The 12,050-nt window shown below is 44.5% G+C and overlaps 1 protein-coding gene across 3 annotated transcripts in view; it reads right to left on the reverse strand.

Moving 5' to 3' along the window:
* MCF2 (MCF.2 cell line derived transforming sequence) overlaps nucleotides 1–12,050 on the reverse strand; it is a 39,846-nt gene that overhangs the window by 25,497 nt on the left and 2,299 nt on the right. For all 3 annotated transcript variants that reach the window (XM_081963776.1, XM_081963777.1, XM_081963778.1), the window contains exons 2-5: nucleotides 8,164–8,232; nucleotides 7,270–7,384; nucleotides 6,892–6,982; nucleotides 1,725–1,844 (exon numbers count right to left, since the gene is read on the reverse strand). In XM_081963776.1, the coding sequence (XP_081819902.1) occupies nucleotides 1,725–1,844; nucleotides 6,892–6,982; nucleotides 7,270–7,384; nucleotides 8,164–8,232 (395 nt within the window). The remainder of the gene's footprint in view (nucleotides 1–1,724; nucleotides 1,845–6,891; nucleotides 6,983–7,269; nucleotides 7,385–8,163; nucleotides 8,233–12,050) is intronic.

Here is a 12,050-nt window from a genome sequence, read left to right on the forward strand (position 1 = left end):
CATTGATTAAATCAATTCAATGTTCTCACTCAAGGCTCAAATTGTTGTCAGGGTTCCAAAAAGCATCCAAAAGTAAATCAGAGTCCAAAGCAAAACTTTCCTCAAAGTTCCAATTTAATAAGAGAGCCATGTTGGCGCACCTGGGAAAACCCGAATCTGAAAGTTCCCCATTTTTCCCCATCTAGTTGAAAGTTCAAGATCTTGTCCCCACGCCCACAAGTCCATCCCATGGTCCGATCTCCCACTGCCACGCTGGCAGGTTCCGCCTCTCCAGTTCCAGTCAGGTGCAGAGGTGCAAAGACAAAGGATGACCTTGGCTTTCTAGAAAGAATTTTGTTATGGCTACATATCATCTAACTCTGTACAATCCCCCCTCCCATTTTCCCACAATAGAAAATGCATAGTAGAATAATAGAAAGTGTGGCAGGTCAAAGATCCAAAAGAAAAGATGGCTGCAGGCCTGACAATTGTCTTATTTTGCACACAGGATGCTAAGATCTAGCTCTCCCTGGAGAAGCCTCTGAGGCTGGCAGTGGTGGAAAGAATGAGAAGAGGACAATCGGCAGCAAAGCAGATGGGCTCAGTTCCAGCAGCACTGAGAGTCTTATCAGGAGACCTCAAGGACAGTTCATCAGGGAGGTCTATCTAAGCAAACCAAAGAGTCAACCGACTTGATGGCTTCTAAGCATCACCAAGCAGAACATTCAAAAGAAAACCACTGAGCTGGCAAAGTCTACAAACTCCCAGGCTAAATCAGGCTACTATTTATTCTCTGGGGACCCTGAACTCTGGCAGAAGCAGCTGAGAGACGGGATCCTAGCTAAATTCTGCTTCTGTTCCCTTCCTCTTTCTCTTGTCTAAGAGAAGTCATCTTTGGCCAAGGACATCATCAAGCTTCATACAATTCATATGGATACTGCTGAATGAAGTGCTCTTGTCCTTCATGACATTGCCTTCACCTGTACGCCTATTGCAATTAAAACTGCACAATTGAGAAACAGCTCTAAAACTCCCCACTAAAACCACTAAATACCAAAGCTGCAGCATTAGTGCAATTCAAAGCAACAGGGGATTTCTGTTGTGGCCTACCAGCAGCCAGTAGAGCTGGCAGCAGAGTCGGACAGTGAGGAGGTTGGGGAGGAACATGGGCCAGTCCTGGAGGCTGGGGAAGGCTCGAACAAGGGCTCTCAGAGGCAGAGAGGGGACCAAGACTGTCTGGCAGTGATCAGCTGCCTACGGAACTAGACAGCAGTGAGGCAGAGGAACAGCTGGAGCCTGTTCCCAGTGGGCGCATGCGCAGAGCTGCCAGAAGAAAAGAAGAACTCAGAAATCAGGGTAGACTTGGGAGTAAAGTCACAGGTGGACGGTGAATGGCTCCTCCCATAGGAAATAAAAGAGGAGCGAAAGGGGAGGGGGCTTTTGCAGGAAACAATTCATTCATTTGTTCGTTCGTTCATTTCAGGTGTGTGGAGATCTGTCCGTGAATCTCAGAGACTCTGTGCCCAGCCTTTCCTTGCACAGCACCTCATTTGGAAACTATTTCCATGGCAGCTTTCCAAGCTAGATAAGGTCTGTGGTCATAATGATTCCTTTGAAGGACTGTTTGCCAGGCCTTGGCTGAATGTGAATGAGAGGAATTCCCATTCGTTTAATAAAAGGGACTTTGTGGGGACCAGGGCTCTGCCTCGTGCTTTTCGGGGAAGCCTAGGTCAGAATAATCTCACCGGTAGTTTGAGAAGGAAGTCCTCTTGGCTAAACCGGAAACCAATGTCCGTAAAAGTGCGCTGGAAAAATCCAGTGGGACGTAGGACCATCACGAGGTGAAGATTCCCAGGAAAAGAAGTCTGGAATTAGAAAGAAAGGCAAATAAATAAATGCTATTCTTCCCCATAAGAACCAAATCCTAAACCAGTTACAGAAAGAAGGTTCTACTAGACACGTAAATAATAAACCCACATCACTCAAAAGAGAGAATGAAAAGCTTAAGAAGGAAATAAATAGTCCAGAGTAGGGGTCCCCAACCTTCTGGACCTCAGGGATCACTAAATTCATAATTTTAAATCCCGTGGACCACTATATGATATGCCTAATGAGTGGTTGTGTGGGTGTGGCTAGATGGTCATGTGACTGGATGGGCATGGCCAACTCGATGTCACTCATATCAAGGGGTGCCTCGCTGGCCTCTACTTGCCCCTCCCCTCCCAGCTACTCCTCGCCTGCCCTCCCAGGCTCTTTAGGGCCCCAAGAGGTAGCAGTTGCTGGAGCTGAGCAGCCCCCAGGAGAAAGAGTTGGCAAAAGAGCTCAGTTCAAATTGGATCTGACCGAGAAGGAGGCTCAGCAGAAGCACCTCACTGAGGACTAGGAGCATAGGCTTTCCAAGCAGAGGGAAGACCTGCGGGAGTGCAAGGCCAGGTGCTGGCGCCTGGAGGCTCAGTGGGCTGAGATGGTCAGCCAGTTCCAGGCCATGATGCCGTCCCATTGGAACAAGGCCCTCCGGTTCTTTGCCACCAGCAGTGCTTCCCTCCCGCCTTCGCCCAAAGCCCCACACCAAGAGGCTGAAGCAGACCCCAAGTCAAAATTTCTGCCCCCCTCCGATCCACATAAAAGACCCCCAAGGGGGAGACTCTCTGCAGCAACACAAGCGTTCATAGCACGTATCCATCCCAGGAGCCATAGTTTGAGGATTCCTGATTTAGTGCAATATAAAAAATGCAAATAATTTTTCTGTAGACCACCAAAAAATTTTCACGGACCACCAGTGATCCACAGACCACCAGTTGGTGACCGCTGGTCCATCCTCTCCAGCAGCCAATATCCAGATAAGCAGGGATCAACACCAGACAAACAATCAAGCAGGGGGGAAAATACACTAATCAAGGAACTCCCAAGGAGAAAACCACACCCTCGCTAACACTGGCAGCACAAACTACTGTGTGTGAATAGGGAACAAACCCCACTCTCTCTTGCACTGATGAAGTTGCCTAGTCAGGTAATGAAACGTCTGCACAGAAACAACCAAGCTCAGAGGACACCAAGAAGTCCACCCTTTACCCCAGAGCTGCAGTTCTTCTCTCCGATTAGAATTTTCTACCATTGGAATAAAAGTTTTAGCAAATTATCAGCCTCCATCCTCACTTTAATTCTTAGCCACTAATAACTCTTCTGTGGGACACAGAGAAAGGCTGGTGATAAAATATAGGAAGGGGGTGGGGGGGTCTTAAGAAAGCATTTTAGTTTTAGCAAGGTTTCAATGGTGGTCCTGTCCCTCTCACGAACGCTTTGCCATAGGGACGCTAATGAGCGCGAATTACAGTTTCACATCATTGGCAATTGATATTGTACCCCAGCATGGGATCTCACACCAGAAACCCAAATGGAAATGCCCATTTTCCTTTCACCTGCTGTGCCAAAATACTGCATTTCAAGTATTGTTTAACTCTTTCCTCTTCTAAATCCTCTTGTTCATACAGTTTTACCATAGTAATCTTTTGTATAATTTTCTTCTTCTCTACCATTCCATAGCAATTTCACCCCTGATTGTTTTTTTAATTGCAATATTTTCTTTGGTCCTCTTTCTTTTTTCAATTTATACGCCAACCATCTACCTGGTTTATCAGCATTTTCAAAATATTTCTGTTTAGCTCCTCTGATTTTTTGTGCTAGTTCCTCTTTTCCAGTAAGTCCATTTTATGTTTATTTATATCCATTTTTATTTTGATATTCTTTTTTTGTGGCGAATTCTGTAGCTCTTTATCAAGGGCCTTGTAATCATTCTCTAAGCCTTTAAGAAATTAATCTTTTCTTTATATTTCTCTTTCTTATATAGTCTATTATCAAGCCTCTAGTGTAAGCCTTCATTGTATCCCAGAGGTTCTGCATTGATGTATCTTCCTTTCTACTTTCTTTAAAGAAAAGAGCCAATTCTTTTTCCATTTTCTGTGCAAAATCCTTCTCTTTTAATATCGTGTTATTTAATGTCCATCTGGATCTCTTTCTTTGTCCTTTCCATTTAATTATGATTGGATTGTGATCTGCCCAAGTACTTGTTTCAATTTCAAGTTCCTGTACCTTACAAATCAGTTCTGTTGTGGCCCACATCATATCGATTCTGGAGTATGAAAAATGTTTATTTGAATAAAAAGTATATTGTTTTTTGGTAGGATTTCTTTCTCTCCATCCCTCCCACCCACCCACTTAATCTCTTTCTTTCTTTTTCTTTCTTTCTCTCCTTTCTTTTTTCCCTTCTTCTCTTTTCCTTCCTTCCTTCCATCCTTCCTTCCTTCTTCCCTCCTTCATTTCCTTCCTTCCTTCTTTCCTTCCATTTTCTTTCTCCTCTTTTCCTCCCACCCACCCATTCAACCTCTTTCTCTTTTTTCTTTCTTTCTCTTTCTTTCCTTCCTTCCATTTCTTTCTTTCTTTCTCTTTTCCTTCCATCTATCCATTCATCTTCCTTCCTTCCTTCCTTCCTTCCTTCCTTCCTTCCTTCCTTCCTTCCTTTTTCTTTGCAAGAAAGAGATGGGACTGAAAGCCAAAAGGGAATTCTGTGCTGGAGGACTCCATCCCCAATTGCTTGTCCAATCTCCCTTTTGTAGGAGCCTCAGTGCAGGCTAAGAAAAGTTTTCAAAACCAGCCTCCAAAATAATTTTCTTTTCTTTTTTTTAAAAAAGGCGTTTCTTCAAAGATTGGGGTAGGGTGGACCTACAGGTGGAAAAATAGGCTTATTCCTAATAGTAAGAATAATAAAGTCTAATAATAAAGCCAATTAAAACATATTACAGGCAACCTTCTGGGTGAGCAGCTTAAAAAGCCTGGCCTGTTCTTTTTTAAGGATTCTACCCTCCTGAGTCCAGAAGGCCTTGAAAAGAAGAATTCATGTTTGAGTCATGTATCTCTTTCATTGTTCAAGGACTGGCACCAATCTATTCTCTCATTCTCTCTCTCTCCCTGTCTCTCTCTCCTATCTAGTTCTCATCTATCTGCCTGCCTGCCTGCCTGTCTACCTAATCTCTATCTATCTATCATCTATCTATCTATCTATCTATCTATCTATCTATCTATCTATCTATCTATCTATCATCTATCTATCTATCTTTCTATTCTATTCTATTTCTATTCTATTCTATTCTAATTCTATTTATCATCTCTCTCTCTCATCTCATATCTCTCTCATCTCTCTCTCTCCTATCTATCATCTCTCTCTGTCTCTGTCTGTCTGTCTGTCTCTCCTGCCTATCATTTCCCTCTCATCCGCTCTCATCTCTCATCTCTATCTCTCATTTATGGCTCTACACACACACACACACTCCAAATGCATCCTTGTTTTGCAGTAGGTAAAATGCAGAACGTCAAAAGAGAGAGCCAGAGGATTATTTCCAACATGCCACGTTTCGACTTGGGTGCCAGCCTTCCCACGTCACCCCCAAGCAGCGCTTTGGATGATTGAAAGGAGGAACGAAAGAAAGGTCAGCTGCAAGGAGCCTGCGCTCCCTCTCCCCTTCCTGTCTCCTTTCTAAGCACCACGTTCTGCCTTTCTCTGCCCTAGAAGAAGCCCAGACGGGATTCCTGCAGCTGAATCAAAAGACCAGCCTTCCAACCGGCTTTGCAACGAAATGCAAAATGACAAAGCCCGCAGGCTCTTACCGCATTTCTTCGGCACCACATCTTTCCTCTTGGTGGACCTGCCTCGGCCATCTCCCCCACATCGACCCACACGAGGCCGTCGGTGGTGGACCCCCCCTGCCCAAATGTCAATGCGGCATTGTCGAAAGTGGAGGCGCCAGCATCAATCAGCTTCCTCCTTGGGCTTCTACACCAGCCGTGTTCCCCAGGATTTCATCCGGAGAGAACCTATGCCCATAGGTTCTTCCCTTCAAAACGGCCCATCGGATAACCTGATCTCCGAGGTTGGTGAGAGCAGAGCCAGAAAATGTGCCAGAAAAAGAGAGGAATGGCTGTTGGCCCAGCTATCGGTAAAAGAGAGGACAGAAAAGGAGAAAGGAAAAAAAAAACCACAGAGGGAGAGAAAGAGAGACACTCGGTGGCCAAATACAGTTGTGCGTTTTTAAGGTGGAATGCAGAAGTTCCTTTTCTCTTTGGAAGAAGTCTGCTTCTTCAAAGAAGCCAACCTGTTCAGAGCATTTAGGCTAGTTCTGGAAGTCTCTTTTCCAGAATGGGGGTGGGGGGGATATCCTTTTCTGAGTGATTTCTAGACCAGAAAGGTTGGTGGGAACACATGTACCATTGATGGTTGGTGGCTAGTTGGCATGGGACAGAAGTGCAGGAGGGATCATCTGGCAACTTTGAATATAGCCATGAGGAAGAGGAGAAGTGGTGGAGGAGAAGAAGAGGAAGGGGTGGTGGAGGAGAGGAGGAGAGGAGGAGGAGAAAAAGAAAAAGAAAAAGAAAAAGAAGAAGAAGAAGAAGAAGAAGAAGAAGAAGAAGAAGAAGAAGAAGAAGAAGAGAAATAATTATAACTGTAACCTAATTAAAGTAGGTAGGAACAGGCAAATCTGAAGATGATTTTTCATGGTTGGATTGGAAGAATATGAATTACTCTACTCGATTTTGGTCCAGAAGGCATTTCCAACTCAACCTGAGAGTAAGGAGGACAGAATCTGGATTCAGTCTGTAGGTTTTCCATTTAAAATGTGGCAAAATGAAGTGATGGGAGACCTAACTTTTATTCAAGCCTTGGAAAGCAGCGGCTGGTTTGAACCAATGGACAATAGTGGCCTGGACTAGTGTTTCTCAACCTTGGCAACCTTATAACACGTGGACCTCAACTCTCTAGTTGGCCAAGGAAATGTCTGGAAGAAAACAAGCAAGCTCAGAGAGCACCACGGACCCCACAGCTCGATGTATTCCTTGAAGGAAAAGCTCACGAGAACTTACTGCTATTCTTTGGAGACCCATCTTGACTGACATCCACGTATCTAATCTTCTGTCCAGGATGAGAATAAATTTGTTTTCTGGTCTGCGTTGGCTAGAAGGCAAGGGAAAAAACATTGACAGCACGGAAGTAACACTGCAGGGATCAAAATCGACGCTGAAATGCAAAACCAGACTTTTTCTTAAAACTGCTTTTGAGAGGCAAACAACATTTTCATTGCAATGGGATTCTAAAGCAGTGATTTCCCAGCTGTGGCAATTTCCAGGAGTCTGGACTTCAACTCCCAGAATTCATCATCAAGGGCCATGCTGGCTGGGGGATTCTGGGCGATGAGGTCCATGCTGAGGTTGAGAAACAATTCTCTGAGGGAAGAGTTGTACCTTGGGATCCATGCCAGGTAGGTTAGAACTTTTGTGATGGCCTCCTCGGACACTTGGCTGAAAGTGGGATTTTCAGGAAATGTGACAATCCACTCCTTGCCTTTTCCTCTCCCACCTAAGACAGGAAAAAATGAAAAGGGGACTCAAAGCCACTCACTAAACCATATTGTATCATTTTATCCCTCCCTCCTTCCCTTTCCTCCTTCCTTCCTCTCTCCCTCCTTCCCTTCCTTCCCTCCTCCCTCCCTCCTCTTCCTCCGTCCCCTTCCTACCTACCTACCTACCTACCTACCTACCTACCTACCTACCTACCTACGTACCTACTATGAGGAGTTGAAATCTCCTCTCCCCAGCTGATTATTCTCCTACCATCTCAAAATCAGCCAAAAGTCACCACCTATTTTTGTGTACATTAAATCTCAACATCTGGAGAACAAAGCAGAAAAAGAAGTGCCTGGGTTTTTTTCTTCTTCCTCCTCCTCCTCCTCCTCCTCCTCCTCCTCCTCCTCCTCCTCCTCCTCCCTTCTATGCAATGGAAGCCAGCTCTGGCCCCCAGATGATTGAGACCCCTAAGAAGGGATCCAGCAGAGGGCTTTACCTTCAACCTTCAGCCTCTGGAGAACAAGCTAAGGCCAGGTCATCTGATGGACCTTCTTCCCACTTTCAGAAATGCATTCCTCTCCTTCTCAAGCTGCACTGACCCTTGGAAGAAAAAGTCTGTGTGCTCTGACGGCCAGCCCACCCCTCTCAAAGGGGACGTTCAAACGGGGAGGAGGAGGAGGAGGAGGAGGAAGAAGAAGAAGAAGAAGAAGAAGAAGAAGAAGAAGAAGAAGAAGAAGAAGAAGAAGAAGAAGAAGAAGAAGAAGAAGAAGAAGAAGAATCCATTCCACTCACCAGAAAGAAACGCAATTCCTTTCCTCAGGTCCTCTGCAAGCTCCTTGGCCCTTGTTGGGGCAGCTGATTCTAGGAAACACAACGATGCAAAGGATGTGAATGAAGCAGCTGGGCAGCTGAGCCTGGGGGCTTCAGAGCTCTTGAGTTTCCCTTTTGGCAATTTTGGGATCTTGGGTATTCATGATTTCCAGGGCACAACACACAGCCACCATTTCCAAATACAAAAGCTGTTTTTTAATAGATGCTTGGAACAACTTCCCCTATCCAGGATCTTAAGTGGAAAGTAAATAAAAAAGGCAAGCTTCCCCCCCCACCCCCCAGGGCTGATAGAAGACAATACAGCTTGAAATATTGTAGACAAAAGCAATATTATATATCCTTTAAAAAAAGCCACCCTGGAAAATAGGGAACAAGCTATGGTCTGTACACCAAGAAACTTTCCAAGCCAAGATTCCGTTCAAGAGTTGATCAATGACTCTTCGGTTTCCATGGGCTGCTTCCCAGATATGGCATTCTATTTTCTTCACTGCCGGTTCGGTAGCGGGAGCGCTCAAAGTCCCCATTTCCTCCCAATCAGCTGGGATCTCAACTTATTCTCCAAGGCACCTCAAGGCAGGACAAGAAGCAACAGATGGAAACTAACCAAGGAGAGAAGCCACTTAGAACCAAGGAGAAATTTCCTGACAGTGAGAACAATTCATCAGTGGAACAACTTGCCTCCAGAAGTTGCAAATGTTCCAACAGTGGAACTTTTTAAGAAGAGATTTGCCTGAAGTGGTGTAGGGTTTCCTGCCAGAGTAGGGGGTTGGACTAGATGACCTCCGAGATCCCTTCCAACTCTATTATCTTGTTATCCCACTGCTAATAATATGGAGACACAACTGCCTTGAAACAGGAATTCCTTTCTCTGGGAAGATTGCAGATGTTAAACGACTGCAAATTTTGATCACAATATTGTCCCTTTGTTTAGCCAGCTGAGTTCTCCTTAAAACCAGAAGCACACCACGAGTCATAGAAACGGCCAGTATTTATTATTATACAAAAGTAAAATGTTGAGCTTTCATATTATTACCCTTACTCTAGTGCACCAAAAGGAGTCAGAAGTTTTTTGTTTTTTCTTCCCTACCCTTTTATTTCTTTCTCCTTTCCTCCTGTACATTAGATTTTCATTTTTCTTTATATTTTTGAAATTTTATGCTATAATCTATCTATCTATCATCTATCTATCTATCTATCATCTATCTATCTATCTATCTATCATCTATCTATCTATCTATCTATCTATCTATCTATCTATCTATCTATCTATCTATGCCTTGAAAAGAAGAATTCATGTTTGAGTCATGTATCTCTTTCATTGTTCAAGGACTGACACCAATCTATTCTCTCATTCTCTCTCTCTCCCTGTCTCTCTCTCCTATCTAATTCTCATCTATCTGCCTGCCTGCCTGCCTGCCTGCCTGCCTGCCTGCCTACCTAATCTCTATCTATCATCTATCTATCTATCTATCTATCTATCTATCTATCTATCTATCTATCATCTATCTATCTATCTATCTATCTATCTATCTATCTATCTATCTATCTATCTATCTATCTATCTATCTATCTCTATGTGAAATACCACTCACGCATCATCACAAACTCTCCAGAACCGTAAAGCCTACAAACTTGAAATTTGGCACGTAAGTTCCTCTTGGCTTCTAGGTGCTCGCTAAGAAAGGATTTTCAAAATGAGCATCAGATCATTAGTATTTCTTATTCAGTAATTAACACACTCTGATGTTAAGGAGTTCAACTCCCCCTCCCCACCTGAAAAGAACTCTGTTCCAACTGCCAGTTGCCTTACATTAACACACTCTGATGCTAAGGAGTTAGGCATTCTACTTCTTCTCCCCACCTGAAAAGAACTCTGTTCCAACTGCCACTTGCCCCACATCCCGTTACCTCAGTTCAAACTGGCAAACATTCCACTCCTTCACTCAGGAGCAGCCTGGGGCTCCTTACAGTACTAAACGTCGGTACCAAAATGTTTCCGCCTTCCACCTATAGAACTGCTTCTGGACTCAAGGCGGCAGGAGAGATATTCCCTTATGTGTTTCAATCACTGACCACCACTGAGCCAATGGATTGAACCGGATTTCTCCTGCATTGCCCAATCACATAGTTTGGTCGCAAAGCACGATTATCCAGCTAGTAAATTCATAAAATGTTGAACTGAAATAAAACCAGGGATACACCATTATCCAGAGAACCCCAAGTGGGTTTAGTAGATGCTGTTATGTAAAGGAAGCCAACAATGGATACCCATTAAGTCTGCAATCCAAGAGACACCTGCCTTCCCTGAAAAATACACAGAATTGCAGGATGATTCATTAATCTTCAAGATTCTCCTTTCCAAAAATAAAATGAAAATTAATCTTAAGGAAAATCCATCCCTGGGATTCTTAAATTAGCAGCCTTGGGCTGCCAAATAGGATTTGTAATTAATTTCCCCACTCCTCGCCCTCCCTCCCTCTAATCCTCTAATGGGTTTCCAAATGAAGGGGGAAGAGTTTTAATTACTTCAAGTCAGATTGGATTTTCATCCCTTGCAAAAAAAGGGGGGGTCTTCTTTGGGGGTGAAAAGAAGCAACTTCCACACCTCCCTGTGGTCAAAGAAGACATTGCTGGATGCATGCCAGGTTGATGGGGAAAATGCTGCAGGTTACTCAGGCATTTGTAACTGAGTAATTAAAAGGGATAAAACATCTGGATGTGAATCTCTTCATTTTTGCCTGGTGAGCTGCTGCTGTTTTAGGATTCCATCTAGTACCTTGTTGTGGCTTGCCTGTGACCAGCAGATTCGGACAGTGAGGAGGTTGGGGAGGAACCTGGGCCAGTCCTGGAGTCTGGGGAAGGCTCTGATGAGGGCTCTGTGTCTGGCAGTGATCAGGTGCCTATGGAACTAGACATCAGTGAGGCAGAAGAACAGCTGGAGCCTGTTCCCAGTGTGCGCATGCGCAGAGTTGCCAGACGAAGGGAACAGCTAAGGAACAGGGGTCCACTTGGGAGTAAGGACACAGGTGGACGATGAATGGTCCCTCGCAGAGGAAATAAAAGAGGAGCAAAAGAGGAGTGGAGTTTACAGGAGACAATTAGTTCCCTTCATTGGTTCGTGAAACTCCTTGCCAAGTTTGGCAGTTCTCGGCCTGGCAGCTCTCCAAGCCAGAGAAAGTCTGTGACTGTAAATCCTCCCTTGAAAGACTTTGCCGGATGTGAATGAGCAGAATTCACAGTCAATTAGTAAAAGGGTTTTTTTGTCAGGACAAGGACTATGATTCATGCTCTTGGGAAGCCTCAGTCAGAACCCACCTGTTGTAAATTTGAATTTTCTTCCCCCCTCTAAGATTTAGTTTGGTTTCTTTTCCAGAATGTGCCCAAGGTTTCTCAAAATCGGGAACAAGGGGATTGAACACTAACAAGCCAGAAACAATAAATACGTTCACCCTTTTTGACGCACCCTTGAAGGTTAAAGATTAAAAAAAGCAGATTAAAGAATAAATCTGCCATAAGTCATCACTGCTATCAACCCTCTAGGGTGTTTCTTCCTTCACGGGAGAAAACGGAGGAAATGGGGGAAGAGGACTAAAAACCTTTGAACCCTTTGCTGCCTGTGCAGACCAGGGGTCAGCAACCCGTGTGGCTCTGAAGCCGCGTGTCCAGGGCTGGAAGGGACCTGGAGGTCATCTAGTCCAACCCCCTGCTCCAGCAGGACAGTGTTAAAGTGAGTTTATGTCCTTTGGACACACACCCCCCTGTCACATGAAACCCCCCACCCCACCCCCACCAAGCCTCGCCTACAGAACTGGTAGGAAAAAAAATTTAGATGTCACCACTGCTCAAAA

This window comes from Natrix helvetica, assembly GCF_964273705.1.
Source record: "Natrix helvetica genome assembly, chromosome: 11".
Classification (NCBI taxonomy): domain Eukaryota; kingdom Metazoa; phylum Chordata; class Lepidosauria; order Squamata; family Natricidae; genus Natrix; species Natrix helvetica.